The 24,369-nt window shown below is 39.6% G+C and overlaps 1 protein-coding gene across 1 annotated transcript; it reads left to right on the top strand.

Moving 5' to 3' along the window:
* Positions 1-164: 164 nt before the first annotated feature.
* On the top strand, positions 165-24,299 carry FAM117B (family with sequence similarity 117 member B). Its single transcript, XM_086751441.1, has 8 exons — positions 165-873; positions 8,532-8,683; positions 12,418-12,510; positions 13,031-13,144; positions 19,678-19,821; positions 20,870-21,095; positions 21,957-22,077; positions 23,469-24,299. The coding sequence occupies exons 1-8, from the start codon at positions 267-269 to the stop codon at positions 23,785-23,787; spliced, it is 1,776 nt and encodes a 591-aa protein (XP_086607567.1). The 5' UTR covers positions 165-266; the 3' UTR covers positions 23,788-24,299.
* Positions 24,300-24,369: the final 70 nt, after the last annotated feature.

The following is a 24,369-nucleotide window of genomic DNA, read 5'->3' as shown; positions in this document are numbered from 1 at the left end:
GCGCGCCGTAGCTGCGCGAGCCGAGCGGCGGCGCGCCCAATGGGCGGGCGCGAGGGGCGGGGCGGGCGGCCGGGGCACTATTGTTGATGAGACGCAGGGAAGCGGCGGAGGCAGCGGGGGTGGCCGCTGTTCGGCGGCGAGGGGTGGACGGGGTCGCTGCTGTGGCCGCCTGAGGTGTTGGACTCCCCGGCGAGGACCTGTCCGCGCCGTTCCCTTGCGTCTCCGCCATCGACGGCCTATCCGCCAGCCCCGGCTCCCAACGGACGATGTCCCACCAACGCGTGAGGCGCAACGGCTCCCCGACCCCGGCCACGACCCTGGCGGGGGGAGGCGCGGCGGCGGCGGGTGGCGGAGCGGGAGCGAGCAGCCGTCTCCAGCCCATGCGGGCCACGGTGCCCTTCCAGCTCAAGCAGCAGCAACATGGCAGCCCCACGAGGAGCGGCGGCGGCGGCGCGGGCGCCCCGGGCGGGGGTCTCCCACGCGCGGCGCCCGCCTCGCGCAGCATCAGCCCCACGCGCGCGGCGCCCACCAGCAGCGGCGGGCGCGGCGGCCCCGCCATGGCCACGCAGACGCCGGGGGGAGGGGGAAGCAGCGCCGCCGCTTCAGCGGCCGCTACCACCTCTTCGCGAGGCAGCCCCACGCGTGCCGGCGGAGCGCGGGGGAGCCCCCCTCGCACCCATCACCTACCGCCGCCTCCCCCCCCGCCGCCGCTGCCGCCGCCGGGCTGCGGACCCTCACCTTGCTCTTCGCCGGTGCCTCCGCTGCCGGAGGGCAGCGTTCCAGCGGCGGGCAGGCTCCGGCACCGGCGGCGCTCGCCGGAGCAAGGCAGGAGCTCCCCGGAGAGAAAGAGCCCCAGCTCCCCCGTCTGTAAAGGTGAGCGCACCGGTCAGCCCGGCCCCGCCGCGCACCTGCTGCCCGCCCGGCCCTTGCTGACCGGGTCGGGGGCGCGTGCGAGGCCGTTACCTGAGGGGAACGAGGCCGGACCGTTACCGGGAGGGGGGCGGCCGTGCCTGTCGGCCAAGGGCGCTTCCCGGGCGGCTGGGCGAGGCGGCCGGGTTCCAGGCAGCGCTGTGCGGGGCGCGGCGGTGGGCCGGCTGGGGATAGGGGCTGTGCCCGGGCTTGTGCCCCTTCCGAGCCCTCTCTGGCCGGAGGCAGCGCTCACGGAGCGCGCGTGGGCTGGAGGGTTGGCCGCTTTTGTTGCCGCCCTGTTGCTTCCTGGCGTTCGGAGGAGGGACGCGCGTGCCGTGCGGGGAGCTGTGGCCACTCGTGTTACCGCTGCAGCGAGCGCTGCCCAGGGGGTTCCGGGTGAGAGCGAGTCAGCGGTGGGAGAGGTGTGCCTCAGACACTTCGGCACAAACTTAAGGTGAATTTGGTGTTCGGGGGCTGTCGTGCAGCATTCGCATCTCGCCTTCCTGAGCATCCGTGGCCGGATGGTGCGGGGTTCTGATCCAAGCAGTGCCCGCGAGCTGGTGCCTGGAAAACTAGCTGGCTCTGTAGGCATTGCACGCAGACGTGGGATGAAAGTATTCAGTGTCCCGTTCAGTCGTTACTTTCGACGTGAACCCTGCAGAAGGATGTGTGGACTTGAGAGTGATGACAGGCTTAGGCTACAGCGAAGATAGAAAATAGTGTGGGAACGGCGTACGTTTTGTAGCAAACTGTTTTTTAATGTTTTTGAGTAATTAAAATATACTTAGTGGGAAGGCTGAAATTTAAGCAATATGTGGCATCTGGTTGAGGATAATAGAGGCTTACATATGTAAGTCCTTTTTCTTCTTGGGATGAAAGTTTACTCGAAAATGCATGAGCGAGGCTTGGTGTTAATGCCCTCGAATCTGGAAAAATCTGTGACTTGTGAGATACCAAAGCTTACAGCTACTCTTTTTCATGAAATTGCATTTGATAATCTACACAATAAAGTTGACTAGTGTGCAGAAATGTATATGAAGAAATCTAGAACTAACACGATTCCCTTTAACACTTCTCCTAATGTTACTCCCCACTTCTAAAATGATTATAACCAGACTACCGTGTTGGGCTCTTCTTTTTTTTTTTTCTGTCTTGGCCCTTGAGGGATGATGCTGCCAAATTAGACAGTCATAACCAATTGGTACAGTGCTTGAGCTAATGGCTGTGTGACTTGTTTTGTTTGGTTTTTTGTTGTTGGTTGGTTTGGTTTTTTGTTTTTTTTTTTTATTCAGACATACTCCTTCAAGATTACCATATGCCTGCTTGTCTGCAGTGAAAGAGAGCAGTGTCACAGAGGAGTTTGGGTTCTGAATTAGATTTTTCCACTTTCCAGATGAGAATAATGTGATTTTTTTTTTTTTTAAGGTTGTATTCTGAGGCTTTGGATTGAGGAATGTATGTATTCTTCTTGTTAATCAGTAATCTGAAAGACACTGTACACATCACAGAATCTTGTCTTGTTCCTGTGAACTTTATAGAAACTCTTACCCAAGGTGCAATCTCCTGGCCTAGAGAATGAGGAACAGCATGGCTAGCCTTGAGATCCAGGTTCAAAAGCTCCTTGTAAAGGCACGTGTCAGACCACTTAGGGTGGAAAAATTGCCCTGCCTTCAGATGATTGTGTACAACCATGTTGAAACCATGCAAACTGCTTTACTGGATGTAAGATTTAGCATATAGAAATAAACAAGTTATTTGATCAGTCTGCTGTGTTAAGATAACTCTGCTAGTTTTTTACAGCATGTGTGAAAACAGGAGAGTAGTGTCCATTTAATTGCTTCCGTGTGTTTAAGTTTCTGAACAGTACTAGTATTGGCCTAAAATGCAAATTAAACCTGTTTAATATTGCTTAGCATTTGTAGTATGTAGTCCAGTGCTTGATATAGACTGAATTTTATATATATTTATATATATATATATATATAATTTTTTTTTTTTAATCTAGATGAGAAAACTTAGCGATAGCTGAGAATATGGAAGTAGAACTTTAATTTTGCTAATGAGGCTACAGTTGTGAAGCCATGCAGGACACTTCAGGGTATCAGTTAGAATCTACTGCAGAATAACTTGGATTTTTCCAGTTTCTTGTTTTCAGTTGATGGTGGCTTTTGTTCATTCTACAGCTGCAGCCATGATTTCTTAGATTAACTCTGAGGTTAGGCAAATGGTAGATTCTTCTGGACTTCAATACTGGTTCTGTAAGTTGTATACTTTAGACTTAACCTCATGTTTTTCAGATTTTTTTTTTTTTTTTCTGGGAAGCAGTCAAATAGTTTTGAACATAGTTTTCATCAACCTGCTTAGCACTTGAGAACCCCGACTTGTGAATTTACAAATATGACTTAATAGCTGCTTTGGGTTTTTTTGGTGGTGCATTTTTTGAGTGTGGTTTTTGTTGGTTGTTTTTTCTTGTTTTCTGAGCTGAATTGCAACTAAATGTTGGAAATACTTCACAGAATTTTCTGTTGATGATGGGATAATTACAAACTGAAGATTCCATGGCACAATTTCTAAGTTTCAGTGCTTTTCTTGCCACTTCCCTTCTAAATATGACCAAAAGCCTAGATCTTCCTACTACCCAGATTTTATCTTTAACTTTCCCTCCTTACAGTCTATAGCACTTGTTTCACAGACTTCAGCTTCTGCTTGCATGTTAATGTGCTCTGTCCTTTCCATCACTGGTGTGGCCTTATTTCCGCACTGCAAGGTCTGTCCTGCAATCTCCAGTTTTGGTTCAGTTTTCACCTCTTTACCTGGCTGCAAACCACCCTTGTTAGAGGAAGTTGTTTTGACCTACGAGTAGACTGTTGCAAAATGAGGCCGAGAAATGTGTATGCTCTGCCTTTATTATTACTTTTATCATGGTTTATCTACTGAGTAAAGATCAAATGTGATCTTGCTATCTGTGTTCTTATATAAAACACATCTTCTCAAAAGAGTTTAACTGTTCAACTCTAAAAAATGCTATAATGCACCAGGCTGTGTAAACAAGAAGGTCAAGACCGGAGCCATAGCTGTTGTTTACTGACCCTTTCAGGTGCCTTGGGGTTGTGAGAGGTTTCTCTACTGGGTGCTGAACTTTCTGGCATATTCCAGCTGACTGTATTGGACATATAAACTCTGAAAATTAAGAAGGAAAATTGGTTCGTTTTATCTGGAACTACATTGACCTTTAATTGTTCAGAATAGTACGTGGAAGAGTAATATTAAAGCCTACCTCTGTAAAAGGAAATTATTAAAACTTATAACAGTTTATTGGAAAGTCTTAGAGTTCAGATGTGAAACCCTCCTTGGGGTAGGGAGAAGGAATGCAACTCCATCACACTGTTAAATTTCACTGTTGAATTTATTTATTTTGAGAATTTGGTGAGCTGCAGATGTGTCAACGCTAATTATAAAGGTTTTGCAGTAGTTATAAGAGTTATTACTGTGGGATAAGAGAGTACAGAAGAATTTATGTACCATTATGTGCCTGCTTTACTTACCTAAACTGTTTAACAAATGGTAGATGTAAAGACAGTGAATTAATTTTTGCAGCGTCATACTTCAAATTTCTTATGGCAAACACTTCAGGAGAGTTTATTGGCATTAAAAATGTTTTCATTTGCTAGAATTAAGTAACTTGACCATCTTGGGCTTTCTGAGGTTTGGTTTCGTAAAACAACATTAATTCATTCATTCTCCTACTGAGGAATAATTTTGAATTACTAGAAGCAGAAGTGTGAGTAGTTCTTTTATGATTATCTGAAGATAATAGCCAAGATTGCCTTCCAAAGGGAATATACATAGTTGTGCAGTGTGTCTGTTCTTAATATGTTTCAGCTTGTTGAATACTTTCAACAAAACAAAAAGTAGGTAAAGCCCCTGAGATCGTTGTGTTTGTGTGACCTTTTGGGAAAAGACAGCTATGCACGGGAAGGGATCCCATGAATATCCTTTCTAAGGAAAACGCAGACGAAAACAGAGCAAAAAGGTCAGCTGTATGCCTAGATGCCAGAGAAGCTAGTTGGGTCTCACTCTTTCTCACTTTTTTTGGATGTCCTACCTGCAAGAAAAGCTTCAATTAGAACTCTTGTCAGGGAATTTTGTGAGGTGAAATGGTGTCTTATGCTTTTCCAGTGGTTCTTTCTGCTTCTTGCTAGTTTTGTTTTGTCTTCTCATGGTGTTTACTGTAAGAAGTTTCTTCAGTGTTTTTATTTTCCTTTCTCAAAGTTTTCATTTCAAATAGGTAGAAAGATATCAACAGGACTGTAAGATCAATCTTCAAGTTATACTTGAGTAGTAGTCCTTATTTTGCAGTTCTAACAACCATTCTGAACTTTTCCTGAAAAATTGAAAGCTGCATTTTCAGTATTCTGTCTCTTAAGACTTTTATGTGTAAGAGCTTCCCTCTTTTTTTTTTTTTTTTTCCTTCCTGTCTTTTAAGTATAGCAATTTTCTTCCATGAGGTATCCAATTCAAAGGTACGTATTCTCACACTGTAATTTCCTTTCTCAGTTGTAGGACTTGTATGTTAAGACCACGACTACTCCCCCCAAGTCAGTGCTCTCTTTCTTACCTTTCAGTTTGTTATTGGTAAACATCTATATTTGTTCAATTTTGCTCTTCAGTCACATTGTTAGACTGCCTTAACTTAAATTGCCGTTGGAGATGCCTGACTTCACAATTGCAGTATATGTGTGTGTGATATCAGTTTACCTGTAGCAACTTGGGTTGGTCAGTTGTACTGCAGTGACTTGTGAAGACATGGCAGCTTGCTTGTTATTTTCCCACACAATGGACTTCGTTGATTTGTATTGTGTATGTTCTGTTGCTGTTTTGTTCTATTATTTTGCTTTGTTTGAAGCCAGATTGCAGAAAGACTTTGTTTCTGTATAGACTGAGTAGTGGCAGTTGGATAGGAGGGTTGATATTTACCACAAATATTGCTTTAAAGGGATAATCAGGCCAATTAAAACAGATCTAATATTTAAGAAGAGTCTATTTGATGAAACAGCTCCATTGTTTTTCATCAGCCACAGCTGTTGTAACTGTTATCTCTGTGGAGGCAGTTCTGTTGTTATGTAGGTCACATCAAGGAAAAATAGCAGCTGAACACTTGCTTCAAGTATTGTAGCGGAAAGCGCATTGAAAACACTGTGTATGTTCCCATTGAAATTTTTTGAAACAACAAGAGGAGTTGTGTAGTAAACTTCGACAATTTGTAATAAGATATGTTGCAAAGGTGGACAAGTAAGTAAAAATGTATACAAACATTGTTGCCCCATCTAAATAAAAGTAATTTAAAAACAGAATTCCTTGAAAGAATTTTTACATTGGAAGGAAAAGAGAGTGCCTATAGGCTTTGTACCTTGAAATGAGCAGCTTCCCTTGAACTTAAATAGTAAACAGTCTCTTCAGTTCTCATGCTCTTGTTTGCCCAGCAAAATACTCTTCCGCCCCTTTTTCTTGTGGGGGAGGGGAGAGGGTAATCATTTCTACTGCTTGAGTTTTGAAGCTCTCTGCTGCGGTGACTTAGCAAGATGATGTGACTGACTACATACACTTCCTCGTTTTTATTTTTTTTTCACATCCTTTCTGTTTCTCCTTGGTAAAAAGAGAGAAGCTTCTTGAAAAGGATTAATAATAATACACAAGGAAAATAAATATAGAGAGTATGGCAGCTATTTCTGAAACAAATAATGTGTTTAATATAAATTTGGAAGCAAGTGTAGTTTTTAAGGGATGGCACATTGCGTTAGCATGCCACATTCTCCCATGGTGCAGGCAAAAGGAATAGTTTTCAAATCCTCTGATACAACTAGGCTCTTCAGTGTGCTTGCTGTATGGTGGTAGTAGTAGTCACAAGAGTTTCTTTGATACAAGGGTCCTAAATGCATGGTAACTCCAAAACTGAGCTTTGCTGCCACTCCCTGAGAGCAGATCTGCTGTGAGCTCAGTAGTAAGATGTCATCATTGTTGGTACTAGTAGAAATACTAAATCAGATGAGGTTTCTGGGCTGCTTTCTGTGAACGTGGCTGATTACAGTGCTAATAATTATTTCCTTATAGTTGAATTGAAATATTTACCACACTTTTAATGTGCACATTTCTAATGCAAAATTTGTGTGAGGAGATTTAGTATAGAATGTCACTAGACTTACATTGGAAAGACTGGTGTTCTGTGAGACTAAGATGTTGTCCATACCGCTGAAATCTATACCTAATAGCTTCTCTTAATATTTATGTGTCTTTAGTAGATTGAAATGGCTTAGAAATAGAATTCTGGATGTCTGATGGCAGTGGTTTATTTTCTGACTAGCCATCAGACAATAATCAGGCACAACTTCTTTTGCCTTAAATGAGTTGATATAGAATACAAATTACTATATTATTTATATTTTCGGTGCAGAATTCATCCTCAGGCACAGTCAGGAAGGACATATGATTTGAGATTTTCCAGTGCCCTTGTAAGCTTCCATCTGATCTCTGTATCTCATTTGCTGTGCTCTAGCTATTTGTTTTAGGCCTTTGTATTCATTATAGGTAAGATTAATGCATTATTATTTCAGGTATAATTCTGTGGGGAGTAGATTAATTGATAGTAAGCTTAGATCACTGTGATCTCTGAATTTGCATTTTACATCTAGAATAGCTAAGAACGAATAATGTCTGAGCCTACATGGATGTCTGAACCCTGGGTCTTTCCTGCTTGTCCATCTCTTTAATTTAACAAACCTCAATTACTATTTTGAGGAACCTTTCTTCACAGTATTTGCACTTATTAGCTTGCAGCACAGTCTTTTACTGCCACTTTACTTGAAGATATCGTTGACAGATGGGATAGATGCAAATTTTTGTTTTAACAATATTCTTCCTCCTCATGTTACTTCCTGTGCTTGTTGTAGTTAACCTTTTTCAGTAAGAGTTCCTGTTTGTATGTGAATTGTTCTGAAAAGCAATATAAATATAAATGCTAAGAATGAGCTGTTGCAGAAGGTGTAGAAATTGATGTAGTTACCAAGTGGCATGTAAAGGGAGGAGAAATCTTGTAAAATGTAAACCAAAGTTGACTTCTGGATCTAAGGGTTAGACATAACTCTTTATGAATTTGCCATATATCGTATACTGGGTGGTTAATAAAACCTGTCAGTTTATAGTGTCCCTTGAATTCAAGTAGGTGACGGGTAAAGAGATAGTGGGATTAACTCAGCATTAAATTGAAAAAGTTCAGCATATATTATCTTTATTAGCCTTTAAGTATGAGAAAACATAGTTGGCTTTATTTATTCCAAGCCTTAATCATTTAAGAATCCAATGAATGTTGCACCTTTGAGGGAATAAAAGATGGTGTGTGAGTACCAATACAACATTTGGGACGTAAGGATGCTTTCAAGGAAACCATAAAAATACATTTCGTTGCTTATTGAAACTGAGCAGAGCCTGGAAAAGCAAACTTAATATATTATAAGTGTCTTGTGTACTTAACAAAACAGCAGTTCTGATTTTATATGATTTCTTGTAGGCAATTAAAATAAGCTCTCTTGTCTTGCTTGCTTTCTAATGAAGTGTTCTTATTATAGCTGACAAATCAAGACCACCTTCATCAAGCCCTTCCAGTATTATTCGCCGGACTTCCTCATTGGATATACTTGCTGCTCCATACCTTGCTGGACAGTGGCCTCGTGATAATCATGGACAAGCTGCTCCATGTATGAGAGACAAAGCCACACAGGTAGGACGAATTTTTGTTTTATGAGTATTTAAATGTGAAAACAGGATTTAAATGCAAGAAGCTTTTCCCTTGAAAACATTCACTTTAGCTTTCTTGCTTGAAAGTTCCTATTAACTTTCAAATTGCAGGAATCCTACATTTGCTATTACATATGTGAATTATTTGCATTCTTCTCCAAGGAAAGGCTGTTAAGTGTAATGTCTGTTAAGAGTTCCACTTTCTTCTTGCCTCAGAAAAACACTAGCACATCTTTTTTCATTGTTCTTGCAGTGTGCAGTACACTAGATTACACTGGTGTTAAGTACTACGTAGTTTAAATTTATGCAGGAGAACTTAGGGAGTCCTTATATGTCTGTCTTAAAACTGAATTAAAAAGAGCTGCTGTAGTGCCTGTATAAAAGTTACTGTGTTTTTTTTCTATGAGAGGCTTCTGTTAATCCTCTGGTTTTAAAGGGCCTTTAATGTTCACCTGGGATCTATGCACCAGGTATAGAGTCATATACATTGAAGAGCTGCCTAATTGAACTATGAATGATGCTCAAATTTAGCTCAACTGGAAAATACTTTACAAGTTATTTGCCAATAAATTTCAACAAGTTGACAAAATTTTACAAGCTTTTAGTGGTTCGGTCCTATGCTGCCTGTAAAGACAGAACCAACAAACAATTTAATGAACCTGGCATTACAAGAGTTATGCTTATCATGACAGTTGTTTTATCATTCCCCTTAAAGGGAGCTGTTGTTACATGGTATCCTACTGTATGCAGAAGTGATAAAGATGGATTTTTCTTAAGATATCTTTTTTTTTTAATTTTTTTTTTTAATTCCTCCTTCTGTGGATGCAGTCTGGCAGTGGCTTTCTCTAATTTGTAGAGTGAAAGAAAGAGCCGAATGTAACAGATTTAAAATCCCTATTCCTAGAGCATGGTGTCAACAAGTCTCCACCAATTCCAAAGGACGTAAGCAAAATACAGTTGGAAGAAAGGCTGACAGCATGTGGCATGTATTTGAGTTTGAGCCTGCCTTAGATTTGGTAATGATAACAAAAATGTGACTGTGTAGGTTTCAGTGTGCTTTCTACTCAAGTGTGTAGGATGTTGAGCAGATGATGTCTGCCCTCAAGGTCCACAATGTTTTGCAGAAAGGACCACAATTCATAGAGCAAATCAGTAGAAAAGTAAGGTGTTTTGTAGGGAAATATGCTTGTGTGGATAGGGTGGAAATAGAAACTGGTGAAGAAAGGTGAGCTGAGGAACAAGTTTTCTGTGCAGGAAAATTAATTGGTTAGAAGATGGGATGAAAAAGGTAGGCAAACCATAATAAGAGGAGGCGGGTGAAGGAAGGTGTATCATACAAGGAATTGCTGTTCCTGCGTAGCTATTAAAAGGCATCATTAAAGGACAGAATTACATCAGTGTGTGTGCCTTAGCTATTTATTTTCCTATTTAATTTAATACAATAATACTTTTCTCAAAATAATCATATTTCTATACTACTGTCAAAGTATTTGCTGCATTGAGTTGATCTCTTTCAGCTTAGTTTTGGTTTAATCTGAGTCATGGTTGGGCTTTGGTAATCTGTGTATTTTCCAGCTAGATGAGATATTGTCCTTTTTGGCTTACATTTTTCTTTCATCTTTTTCTTCCAACTCTGACACATCTAGCTGCTATAGTAGTGGGGCTTTCATGTGTAAGGGGAAGACTATAAAGGGCATTGGATATTTCTGCAGAATGAGTGTATTTAGTAGTGATTGATATTAGTATAAAGCTGAGGGAAATAGAATGATCTGTTTGCACTTATTAACTTAAAATCTATCAAACCAGTAGAAAATTTTGGGATGCAGACATACCCCTGTATGTCCAAAGCTTGTGTTGGTAAGCCACTGATTAGACATTATTACCTTTAATCTTTCTGGTGTGCTTGAGAGCAACCATTTGAGCTAGGGGCAAATTTAAAATGTGATTTATTATAGTTTCCCAAGAGAGTATAGGCTCTCCATTTGTATTGTTTAGCGTTTCTGAGGATGTGGTGTTTGGATGAAGTTTCACTTATAAGATATTCTGGCTCCAGCATGCAATTTTAAATTTCACAAAGTTTGACATGAAATGGATTTCCTAAGTTTAAGGAACAGGCATTTAATCTATTAAAAAAAATATTTTTAAGTTGAGTAAGCAGGGTATCTTGATTCTGCAGGTTTAGGGCGCAGCAAGCAGACTGGGAAGAGAGACCAATTAGTGACACACTTGAGCTTGCAGGCCTTTGCAGAGATGGCCACAGTCATAGTTGAGAACTGTGTGAGAGATCCCAGGTCGCGCAGAGACTTTCTGTGTATCAGACTCCTGCTTTGACTCATTGTTCTGATGGAACCTGTCTATGAAACCAGACTGAATTATGTACATGCAGAATGTTTGTTGGATAACTAATAAGTGTGTTATTGAGTGTCCTAGGGTCTGGCAAGAATTTATACATGCAGATAGTGTTTTAAGTGCTGCTAGAACAGGTGTTTGGCTTTGCCTGTGGTTGTTTGAAATACAGCTGTGTCAAAGTACAGGTTAAAGTGAGACAATTGCTTTGTATTTTTTTTTTTATTCTTAAGAATAATTAATTTCAACTGCAAAGTTTTTGCCTCTAAGACTTTTTTTTTTTTCTTAAGTGTTCTACCATCTGTGATTAAATTTAACCTTAAACTAATTTCTCTTTGTTATGCTACAGTACACAGAAGGATGTTGTAAATAGTAACAACTAAGAAGCAAGTAGTAGTACTTGAAGAACCCAGGGAAGTAGAAATTCCTCTTTGTATATTGGTTATTGGGTCTGTTTGTCTTGAAAATAAGTATTGTAAACAAAATATGGGGAATAAGTAGGAGCAGACTAGCTAAAATGGTGTGACATTTTTTTCTTGATGTAAAGGTTTGCTATAACTTGCTCTGATGTCTATACTCTTGCTCTGAAAAGATTTCTAGGTGTTTGTTGTGAGGAGGAGCACCCGTGGTGGTTTACCGCTTGCATTGGCCGCTCTCTCCCCCGGTCCGCCCCCAGAAGGGGAATCGGGAAAGGAAAGGAAAACTCGTGCGCCGAAATGGCAACCAGGTTTAATAAGGCAATAAAATCTACGAGTGCTAACAACGACGAGTGCGCGCTCCCGGCAGCGGGCGGCAGGTGGCGGCCACCGCTAGCACGGCAGCTCCCGGGCTCGCGGCCCTTCCCGCCCGCCGGGGCCGCGGGCGGGCGGAGCGCCCTGTCCCCGGCCTCGTCCCGCTGGTGTGCAGAGCGGGCCCTCCTGGTGTGGGATAGTCCTGTTGGACAGTTCGGGTCAGCTAATGCATCAGAAATAACAAGGTCAGCATCTGTGCAGGAAATAAAATACATCATCTCCCCCAAATTCAGCACTGTTGTATTGCTTCTTCAGAGCTCTGTAGCAGCTTGTGGTACATCTGGCTGTTAATACTGCCTTATGCTCAATAATTTGGAAGGGAAACCAGCATGTTCCTGTATTAGAGTAGGTCTGACAGTTGGTTTTTTGCATTGGTTTGTTTTTTTTTTTTAATTACATTGTTTTACTCCACTCTTTCATACTTGACTTGTCAGAAAGGCTTCTAGTCAGTGACTGCTTTTCACTCGCTATTTTGAATCTAGCAAATCTTAATGCTGTTCTTTTCTAATTTGTATCAAAATATTTACCAGAAAGTGGGAACTACCTTTTAAAAATTAATTCTATAATCTTCTTGCTGCAGACAGAAAGTGCCTGGGCTGAAGAATATTTAGAAAAGAAGAGGAGCTCACACAAACGTTCAGCATCATGGGGCAGCAATGATCAACTCAAGGAGGTCAGAAATTCTATTGTTTGAGATAATTTTGGATTATATTTTGTTACTGGTATACACTGTTACAGTGAATTTTCAAAAGGGCATGAATATTGTATTGCTTTGTTTTTATTATGTAGATTGGCGGCTTGGTGAAAAAATAAAAAATAACTTCATTTGGTATTGATTTCACATAATAATGCAAGACTACTAAAATTTTTAATCTAAGTGTACGGGGAAAGAAAGTGTAAAATGCAGGTGACGTTCTTCATCAAAGGAGGAAATACAGCAATGACCAAACTACTTTCAAACTTTATGTATGTCAAGTTCTTTCATTAAATCTCCAGAGGTATCTTCTGGACTTCAGATGAACTGGTAGCTAACATGTTAGGTTTGCAAGAACTTGACTCTAATGTAGTGCTGGCAATAATTATGAATGTTGTGGTAGTAAAGAATTTTAACTAAGTGATGGAATAAATTGATGAAACTATGTGTGTGCCTGAATATATCTGGTGAAATCTAATGCAGACTTTTCCTTTATTAGATTGCAAAATTGCGTCAACAATTGCAGAGAAGCAAACACAGCAGTAGGCATCATCGCGATAAAGAAAGACAGTCTCCGTTTCATGGTAACCATGCAGCTATTAACCACAGTCAGGTAAGACTGTGTGCTTTTTGGACATATTGAGTAGCTAATACTATTTTTAACTCCTTTCAAGGTTGTGATGAGGGCCACGAAGATGATCAGAGGGCTGGAGCACCTCTTCTGTAAGGACAGGCTGCGAGAGTTGGGGCTGTTCAGCCTGGAGAAGAGAGAGCTCCTGGGAGACCTGATAGCAGCCTTCCAGTACCTACAGGGGGCTCATAAGAAACACGAGGAGAAACTTTCTAGCAGGGGCTGTTGTGACAGGATATGGGGCAGTGGTTTTGAAGTAGAGGGAGGTACGCTCAGACTGGACATAAGGAAAATTTTTTTATGAGGATGGTGGAACACTGGCACAGGTTGCCGAGAGGGGTGGTAGATGCTCCATCCCTGGAAACATTCAAGGCCAGGTTGGACAGGCAACCTGATCTGATTGGAGATGTCCCTGCTCCTTGGGGGGGGGGTTGGACTAGATGGCCTTTAAAGGTCCCTTCCACCCCGTACTGTTCTAGGATTCTATGATTTGTCTTAAAGGGAAATCAGAGATACCATATACTGCTAAATACATTGTAGCTATAGGTGAATTCCATGAAATAGATCCATTTCCTTTTACTTCCTTGAGTATATGGGATCTCAGATCTTTTTGTTACTTGTCTGTATTGTCTTTGAACTCCCACCTTCAAAGAATTTCGGATAGTTAGGTCTTTCCTTAAATCAAGACTCTTAAAGTGCACTCTGCAGGCTTTACAAAAGGATTACAGATAAGTTAAATCTAAAACCATAGATGATCTTTTTCATTATGTGTTTCTGTAACGATTATGAATTTGCATGTAGAATATGGCATAGAGCAAACTGGTGGTAAAATGATGCACTCAGATAAAATTGTATTTTTTGCTGATCACATTTTGTGTCTTGACAATAGCACTTGTCTCATCCTATGATGAGCACTTACCTGACAACAGACTTTTCAATGGGATTTTTATGTACTCTATTAAGTGTTTATATTCTTGATGGCTTCATTCAGCATTTGTAAGATTTTTTTTTTTTTTTTCCCCTGTCATTTGTTATGCCTTGAGACTTTAAGTAGTAATCACTTCAAGAATTGTGATGGTTAGGCCACCACATGTTCTGTGTGCAGTTTTAGTTTTATCTCAAGGCTGTTAATGAGGTCAGGTTCACAGAGGGGTAATATTTTTAGCTCAGTTGGTAGGAGGTGGAGAAAAAATTACAGGCTTTTAGACACACAATCCTTTTTCAAGTCTGTTTTACTTGAGTAACTTCAAGAGAACCAATAGGAAAGTTTGGTCATTTTTTTCTCAGAAAGAAACTCCCCCTGTGCCCCCTCTCCTGTATCTAGTGGATATATATTTATGGTATACACACAGGGTTGTTGTGTTGGTTTTTTGGGGGGTTGTTTTTGTTTTTTTTTTTAACAGATACAAAAAGAACAAATCCCTCACAATTGGCTTGCAAGTCAATGTAGTTGAAAGAAACTGTGGAACTGTCAGTGTTGTGAATTGAGAAAGTACTTCAGCTGTGAAGCTTCTCTGCAAATCTAACCATATTGTCAATTACTCCTGAAATGCAGTAAGCATTTCTAATAAATATTCTAATTCTGATAAATATTTTACTTTGATACCAGTTAATGAAAACTGTTTACTTTCTGTCATTCCATCCTTCTGGAAACAATTTAGGCCAGGGAGGGAAGCTGTTCTGACATCAGCATGTGTCCTACTCTATAGGTACTCACCCATTCTGTTAAAGGATGAAATTAAAAAAGCAGAAGGGAGAACCATACATACAGTCCTGAGCAGCTAGGTTCTTCCCTAGATAGAAATCAAGTGTCTGAGTGAATCGGTTATACTTCAAGACTGGAAATAAGAAACTAGAACAGTGTTTTGAATTTCTCCTGCACTGTTGTTCTTAACTCCTACTTTGTATAAAAATCAGTAGCATCTTTTGTGTCAGACTCTAACTTATGCCTGCTGTAGTTCATTTAATGAGGAGTCATGAATTTTCAGGACAGAAGTGCCTCTTGAATTCCGTTTGCTGTTAGTTGGAATTCTGTGCTACTGGAAGTCTTTCTAGAAGTATTTAGGATTTTTTTAGAATTACTTTGTTGACATAACAATTTAGGAATGATTTCTTCCAACTCTTTAAATCTCAAAACAGAAACTGTTTCTTCCTCTTCTGTATAGCAGAACAGTTTGAATTTGAAACAGACTCTCTAGTACGATCTCCTACATTTTGATATGCTTTACTGAAGTATGAGTACAGTGTAGCGTGCTGCTAATCTTAATGACTGCTGTAGCTAAAGTCAGAACAGTCCAAAATGAGGAAAGAAGACAGACAAATAACCTAATCCCTTTCTAGGGGTTTTTGAGAGAGCTTATGAAAATTGATGAGACATCTTAGAAACAGCAACAACAACAACAAAAAAACCCAAAATCAACCAAACTAAAAACAACCACAAAAAAACCCACGCGGGTCAAAATACTTGATGTAGGTGTTTTATTCAAATTTGTAGAACTTGTTTGAAGCTTTGTTCTCTACTTGTGTGCCATTGAGGGATTTCAACAAAAAAAAAAAGTGTACTGAGGAGCTTTAGATGTTGGTCCTTCAGTACACTGGAGAATTACATGCAGTTTGACAGGTTTGGCTTAGTGCTCTACAAACCAGTAGGTTTCTGAATACTAAACTGTTGTCATTTTAACATAAATAATCTTAGTGGTTCTTAATTTTGAAAATGAACAGTGATGCTACTACTCTGAAAAATCCCCCTCCCCCCAAGTTATTTATATAGGTTTTTTTGCATCCTAATTACTTTATTATGCTTATGAAATTTTACTTCTCATCTGGAGATCTTTTGCATTCTGCCACGTTTTAGAGTATGTGAATAAAATATTGCAGAACAGATAATTAGTTTTTGGGCTTGTGAAACAGACTATAAAATATAAACTGAGGCAAAGCAGCTTTTCCAGCATTGTGTTACAAAACAAACCGTTGTTTTTCTTGGTAAATTTTCTGCCAGCTGTGTTGAGATACTTGCCAAGGGGGGAAGTTACAGAAGGCTTATGGCATTTAGAGGCTGCTTTCTAAGTCACAGTGAAAATTGGTAAGTGTAGGTATCAAGGGCAAAGTTCTTAGGCTTTCTCATCCCTTTCTAGGGAACTGCTAAACTAGAATTTCTGGCAGCAGCTTGGTTCCTTCAGGATTTGTGGGAAGAACTGTGTTGAAACACTTGCAGTTAGTGATTAGAATATTTAGAAACTTTTATACATTCCCAACTTGAAGGAAACGTGCAGTTGTTAATTATAGAGGGTCATACAAAGTTTCTGAGCTCAAGGAGTTGGATTCCTGACAAGGCTGAGAAAATATATTAGAAAGTTGCCTTGGTAGTCCCTTCACCGAGACCAGGTAAACTCTGTTTAACGTTTTGGAAATGGCTTACTCTTCTACTCAAAACTAGAAGAAGCAATTCTGGTGGATTTGTTCCCTCTTTACTTTCCTACCAGTAGACACTTAAGCTTTGCCACAATTCTTGAGTTTTATCAAATTTTTTACAGTGGTTCTTATTACCTAAGCCTCCAACTGATTGTTTAGTTATGCTTCTTTATTCTATAATTCTTCTTTAAAGAAAGAAATCCACACAATCTCTATGGAATAAGCTTGCTAGCTATTCCTGTCGCTCTACTCAGAATCTTGAAATACTTGGTGAGGAACATGACCAAATCCTTGCTGCTGGCTACATTTTTTTTTTTTTCCCAGAGCAATAAAATACTTTTTTCTTTGTTTATTTTCATTATGCCAGAAATGTTCCATTCTGCATCTCTTTACGGGAAGAAGGGTTGCAGAAAGGTCATAGCCTCCTCAGGTGATCTCAGAATGCTTCTGAGATCATTGGATTTTGAATTAATTTCGTGGTACTAAATCTGTATACAGGAGTCAAACCAATGGGATCTTCCTTTATTCTCAGTGTTAATATAATGCAGAAACTAAATTGAAGTGAGAGCTGAATCCAGACAGAAGAATAAATAGACTAGGTCTTTCAAAATGATCTCTTTTCTTAAGTGCGCTTGGCTGATCTTAGGCTGCTACTTGACACTATGAACCATGAAGTTCCCTCCTTTCACTTTCCTGGGAAGCATGTGTCCTTAATGTCTTGCTGTTCGATTGATCCTAAGCAACCACTAATATTGAGTCCAACTGCATGCAGTTTGCAGTGATTTGTGTGTGTGTGTGATTCTTTTAACACCTTACATAGGTAAAAATTTCACTTTTAGAGTGGAATTACCAGGATGCTTGCAATGTTGAGATGGTTTGGCATTAATATCCAAAAGCATCGGAAGACCTTAGAATCTATTTAAAATTCTGTTGCTTGTTGAAAAGTTGGAAGAACTTAGAGCATGTTTGTAAAATGTTTTGGAACAATGTAGATTTGTCATCACCTATCTTTTGTACCTCATGAGTTTATGCCATGCCTGTAAGTTTCAGGACTCTTAACAAAACTCCCTGACAGTATGTTATTGTGTGAGTACTGTAATTCTTATCCTGTGTTTGGCACCTTGCTTCATTTTGTGCATTCCCAAATATGCAGATGAGTAATCAAAGGTTCGCAGTCTATTCCTGTATGTCAGGAGCCAGCTCCATGCAGGCCTCTGTGAAGGCAGTATTTCTAATACAGTTTCTTGTTTTGAGGCTGGTTGTTCCACCCCTGTAACAGTACCTCCTTCTCTTTCCACCCTCCAGCACTCTGGGTTAACAAGTCATCCTCAGTCATGTAGAGAGTATGATTTCTCTTGGAAATGAAACATGCTATGCAGAACCATAATGAATTCTATTAGAGGAACTTGTGCTTTTCTAGTTAGAGCTCTTCAAATAGTACTATGATTCTTAGAATTTCTATGGTAGGCAGTCATGTTTACAAGCTGGAGAATTCCCATGTTTTGCTAATGACTGCTGAAATCTTAAACAAGCATACTTGCATTCTGCTTTCTACTTTTCAACAAGTTCAGTTTGTCCTAAGAATGTCTATATTTAATAACTGGGTGCAGAAATAGTCTTTAGTGATTAAACTTGTGCTGATACCTATATTATGACTGGATTCATTTGTTCAGAATTAGCAGGCTTGCTTTTTCAGACTTTTTTGTGCTTTTCTCCCGTGGTTTCTGTTTTCTGTTTTTCATCTTTCAGGCAAGACACTTGAAAGTCTTTCCAAGTTTGGCCATTATGAGAATGTTTCACTTTTGTTGATATAGAGAGTCACAAGCATTTCCTGAATAGGAGCTTTTGTGGTCCTTGTGCAAGTCTCTTTTTATAGCTATCCTAATGTTTCAGTAAAGCAAAACTAACATAATTTGTATGTTTTGCAGCCTTAGAGATTTGTGATTGTGAGAATAAGACTGCATTATTATTTTCACTTAGAATTCTCATGTTTACATTAATTTTTCTAAGCTAGTTTTTCTGCCAGACAAATATCGTGTGTTTTTTGAGAATTCACATGCGAAGTCGCCATGCTTTGGTGTCTGTCTATCCACAATCTTGTTATTTTGAGGAAAAAGAATAAAACAAAAAACCAAAACAAAACAAAGCAGTATTAAGACCAGATGAGAATACTACTGGCCTTCAATCAGTAGAGGAGATACTCTCAGTCACAGCACACCATAGGCCATAGAGTCTAGGAATTTTATGCTGTGACTTGCAGGAAGCATTAAATTATCTGTAGTAGATAATTAGTCCTACATAATCACCAAGAGTCTGTGTTGAAGTTCAGAGCAGAATCTTCTAATGTTTTGGTAGCATGATTTTTTTAATGGGAGAGGATGTTAATGGAAGGAATGGGGAATTTCAAGAAGTTGTAGTGTACCAAAAGGGGTTTTGTAAATCTTCAGTAACATGTTTTCTGAGAATGAAGTTTTCATGCCTACTTTGAAACATTGGACTTTGAAAATGTTAAGTTCAATTCTGAAGCAACTATATATTAACACTTTGGATTTGGATTTTGTTCTTTCTGTGGAAGTCTTCCTAAATTGTTTTGTCAGCCTTTTATTCTGGCTTAATATACTTATTGTGTTGGTCTTTCTAGCATAGTGTAATCTTGCATTTGTGGAATAATTTTCCTTCTGCATGTGTTGTGTTACTGTAGGTGACAGAAGACTTCCACTGAAATACAAATTTTAATGAAATTTCAAGTGGTAAATACTACAGTGAAGGAAGTGAAATTGTGGTACAGCTCACTTCAGAAGGAATGTGAATATATTTTAAAGGCTTCGAAAGTACTTACACTTAAATGTTTAATGTTAAATTTTTACTTGTAAAGCAACATCCTGCTGGAGGCAGACCATATCGAAGGAAGTTTTGAGACTAGATTGTTGAAAGATTTTCCTGCTAGAAATTAATTTGAAACAAAATTCAGGGTATCTATATCTTCATTTAAGGCATCAATTTCAACACAGTCACTATAGTTTCCTGTAAATTCTTGATATTGAGATGTAGATGCATTTTCTAAGTAAATCTACATTGCTTTCTCACTGTCTCTGGTTCTTCAGGCTCCCATCCCCAAGAGTGCTCTTGTTCCTGTGATACCTATTACCAAATCAACAGGATCACGATTCCGAAACAGTGTAGAAGGACTGAATCAGGAGATTGAGATAATAATTAAGGAGACGGGAGACAAAGAGGAACAGCTTGTTGTATGTATCTGCCACCGTGATTGCTTTCTATAATTATTTTGGTTTTGCTTTGAGGTTTTTAAGTCATAAGCTTTATTTTGCACAGTTTTTGAATTAGATTTTTCTGGAATTACTTTGAGTTTCTTTAATGAAGGTAGTTGATAAGTCTCTTGGAAAGTAAAAGGAAGGAAAGAATTAAGGCTTGAATATGAACCTTTTCCTCTGTGATTACTGTGAGTAATCAATTTTCCAATAAAATAAGAAAAACTCAGGAAGATGGGGAAAAAACAAAAGGTCTGTTTTTGAGAGTTTTTGTACTAACTTCTTTTCTTTGCCCATGCTGAACTGTCCTCATCCCAGTTGAAGCATAACTTGCCCATTTCTAATTTTCATTGTATTTTTAGGTATTTTTAGAGGTAAAATTAGTAATAAAGTATCAGAAAAACAGGCCACGGAGATGATTAAGGGACTGGAACATCTTTCATATAAGGAGAGGCTGAGAGCGCTGGGACTGTTCAACCTTGAGAAGAGAGAGCTCAAGAGGATGTTATCAATGTGTATAAGCATCTGATGTACAGGAATGAAGAGGAGGGAGCTGAACTCTTCTCAGTAGTGCACAATGACAGGGCAAGAGACAGTGGGCATAAATTAAAAACATTGAAATCTGAACACAAGAAAAACACTACCTTTTTTTGTTTTGTTTTTACATGTGTAGGTGCGCTCAAAACTGGAGCAAGTTTTCCAGAGAGGTTTTACAATCACTGTCCATGGAGATATTAAAAACTTGACTGGACACAGTCCTGGACAGAGTGTTCTTGCTGACTCTGCTTAAGCAGGGATGTTGGACTAGATGATCTTAAAATGTCTCTTCCAACATCAGTGATTCTGTGAAGTCTTGAAAACGGTCCTTAGTTTCCAAACTTGACTTATTTTCTGTTGGAGTCTTGTGTAATGAATAAATTTTTCAACTTGAGTTTTATGAAACCTGAAAAACTCCTCAGCATTACTGGATTTAAATAAATTGCTAACCAGACGAGAGCAGCCATCTGATACTTCTTACTTTTAACAGCCTCAAGATATCCCAGATGGGCACCGTGCACCACCTCCATTGGTTCAGCGTAGTAGCAGTACTCGCAGCATCGATACCCAAACACCTGGTGGAGCAGACAGGGGTAGTAACAACAGCAGCCGCTCACAGTCAGTATCTCCAGCCTCGTTTCTTACAATCTCTAATGAAGGCAGTGAAGAAAGTCCATGTTCTACAGATGATCTTCTTGCTGATTCCAGAGATAAAGGTACTGTGTAGCTTTAGAAGTTCAACAGTGCTAAACTTGTTGCTATGTGCATGGACATGTAGTAGAACAGAGGGTTTGTTTCCCATATCCATGGAGAAATAGTACAATGTTGGGTTTGTTGTTTTTTGTTTTTTTTTTTTTTTCTTTAAGTGATTGTTTTTTTCCAAATTACTCCAAATACTGTCTGTGCACATATATCTAGTGCTCTGTAATTGAAGCTGGATAGATGTGTCTGAAGAATGTGCTTCCCAAACAAGTACTTCAAGGAAGTTGAAGAAGCAAGAGCGTACAGCAACAGGTGCAAGAACAAAGTAGGCTAGTCCTGTTGCTTGTGTCAGATATTTTTTATGATCATGGACAAAATGGGCAAACTTACAGCATTTCATATGTGCATCCTTAAAAGTTTAACAGTTTGGGGTTTTAAAATTGTTCTTTATTACCAGAAATCTTCTGAGATACACTAAGATAATTTTAGAATTCAACGTAAATCTGTTCTAGTTAGGGTTGGAAGGGACCTTTTTAAAGGCCATCTAGTTCAACCCCCCTGCAGTGAGCAGAGACACCTTCAACTAGATCAGGTTGCTGGGAGCCCCATCACTGGAAACATTCAAGGCCAGGTTGGATGGGGCTCTGAGCAACCTGATCTGGTTGGAGATGTCCTTGCTCCTTGCAGGGGGATTGGACTGGATGGCCTTTAAAGGTCCCTTCCAACTCTAACTATTCTGTGATGCTTTGAAAATGTTTCTTAACTTTATAACATTGGTGATGAAAGGAGTTTCAATTTGGGTCTATTTAAAGATAGGAATCTTTTTTTTTTAATAGTGTGACACATTTAAGTATTTACATACTTTGTTCTTGCAGAGAATGGGAATAATTCTCCCTTGCCAAAATATGCTACCTCACCAAAACCCAACAACAGCTACATGTTCAAGCGTGAACCTCCAGAGGGCTGTGAAAAGGTGAAAGTTTTTGAGGAAAGCTTGTAAGTTGATCTTTACTACAATATTCAGAGTTACCCATTGGTTTATTGATTTTGTGTCAGATCAAAATTATTAGTGCAGTTGCTAAAACCATGCTAACAGCCTGATTTCTGTTGTTTTGTGTGACTCTGTACTGGTATCTATGTATGTATTTTATTGATAGAATTTATTGTTAAAATAAAAATCTTGAGATACTTTTTTTGTCTCTTACCTGGCAGATAGTAGGGGAGGAACTCAAATAATGAGGTGCAGAAAGATGTAATAAGAATCTGTAATGCAGGTACATCAGGTAATATATGTCACAGCTTGACAGGCACATCCAGTAATCTAGACTCTGAAGACCGTAATCATCTATGTAGTTGTGAAGCTTCTAGTGACAGAGGAGTGAATTGGACCCTGAGTATTTGATGCTTAGGTTATTCTGAAAAAGCCTACTTTTGTCGTTTGGGAATAATCTGGGCATTTCTGTTTCATTATTATTTTCAGTGGAGTTTTTATACCCTTAAGTCACTTGGATGCAAGAATCTTAACCTATAGTTAAAAACTTTGTTTCATAATTTGATTGTCATTCTCTTACGCCTATATTATCTCAACAATGCCACGTAGTATAAGTAGCAAATAAAAAAGATGTAGCTGCCTTTGCGTATTTTCTCTCTCCAATCTATACAAATAGATTTTGAGCCATCTCTAGAGCCTCTCCATAGCAATGGGGAAATGGTTACAGTAACTTAAGTTACCTGTCTCTATTTGAGAGTGTGAGAGCTATGTTGTTAACAGATAAAATAGTCTTCGCTTGCTCCAAGAAAGTATTCTGTTGTGATTTGACTTGCTTTTGCATTTATTTTTGGATGTCCTTGCTGCATAGCTGTAGGACTGTTCTGCTGTAGAGTGAAAGGAGACAAAAGTCTGGAGAAGAGCATCACTCTACGATCATGAACAACTCTAAGATATGCAATATTAGGAACATTGTTATGCCAACTTTCTTTTATGAGTCTTGCTGTATAAAGAGTGTCTGTATATGGGACAGAAGTTGTTGGGTTGTGAAAGTTTCTGGAGAACGTGATTGAGAATACTTTCTCTTATATGGGATATACCAATTCATGGACCGGGTTTGTGATCTGCAATATGAAGTCAGTGTCTTCCTTGGGTTTGGAAACAGCCTGCCCTAAGAACATGCTGTTTATCTTGTAGTATATATAAACTAGCGTTTTAAAGCATCCTTGCCATTTGCCATGTGGTGCGAGTATCATTAAGGCATTATTGGGTAGATTAAATACTTTAGGTTTAAACCTCAACTCATCTCTGGTGATGTACTGAGCAATACATACCTGCTACTGACAGAATTAGATTGTTCAATGTAATAGTAAAACTATTGTGTGTGTTTTATTTCTAGGCCAAAGCCATTGCATGAAATTCCAGCCTTCTACTGCCCTGACAAGAACAAAGTGAATTTCATTCCAAAAAGTGGCTCTGCTTTCTGTCTTGTCAGCATCCTCAAGCCACTTCTTCCCACGCAGGATCTCACACTTAAGGGCACTACACACAGCCTGGCTGTCTCTTCTGGCATGACACCCGGTTTGTTACAGCCGATTTCTATGGCCTCCTTGTCAACAAACATAGATCAAGACAGGATTTCTCGTGGAACAAGTACAGTAATACCACAGACCTCTATACTCCAGCAATCAGGACACGTTGAGGAAGCTGAAGGATAGATTTAGCTTGTCTTGACACTTTTCTGGGCAACTACTGGGAAAAAATTGGAACCAGTTGACTGGACCTTTCTGATCACACTATTTGCATTGTTTTAACAATTTATGTCATTGTCATAATTGAACTCTTCATATAATTGACAGTTTGGTAGCACATTGAGAAGTTCAGGAGGATGCAGCAGCTGATACTCTGTTGCACTTTCTGCTTATGAAGACTCCAGTTCTGTTTCTCTCCTGCTTTTTTAAACACTGGTGAAGCAAAGACTGTCATAACCCTTTGACATTTAAAGGACCAGTTCTTGTAATGCTATGTGTCCTTTGACTTCTTTTTCCCATTAAAACAAAAATATCAAGACCAACCAGCTGATCCCATTGACCGTTGTAATCTGCAGAGGGAGGGGCAATCAGATGGTTTTGCAAGATGTCTTTTGTATGAAAATGTGGGGGTTTTGTAACAAAAATTTGCCTTTCTTGGTGTGTAACAGATAGTGGTTAGAAAACACTTTTCTGGTAATGATCTCCCCCTGCCCCCTTTTTTTTTTTTTTTTTTTTTTTTCCCTCTTTTAGGGAAGGTTCTTTTTCACT

This window comes from Chlamydotis macqueenii, chromosome 6 (genome assembly GCF_036417535.1).
Source record: "Chlamydotis macqueenii isolate bChlMac1 chromosome 6, bChlMac1.mat, whole genome shotgun sequence".
In the NCBI taxonomy this organism is placed as follows: Eukaryota; Metazoa; Chordata; class Aves; order Otidiformes; family Otididae; genus Chlamydotis; species Chlamydotis macqueenii.
This window is presented reverse-complemented; position numbering and strand designations above follow the sequence as displayed.

Coding starts and splice junctions, on each gene's coding strand:
- FAM117B (XM_086751441.1), top strand. CDS start 267: ATGTCCCACCAACGCGTGAGGCGCAACGGCTCCCCGACCCCGGCCACG. Junction 8,684..12,417: donor TGAGAGACAAAGCCACACAG/GTAGGACGAATT, acceptor TTCTTGCTGCAG/ACAGAAAGTGCCTGGGCTGA. Junction 19,822..20,869: donor ACAAAGAGGAACAGCTTGTT/GTATGTATCTGC, acceptor TACTTTTAACAG/CCTCAAGATATCCCAGATGG.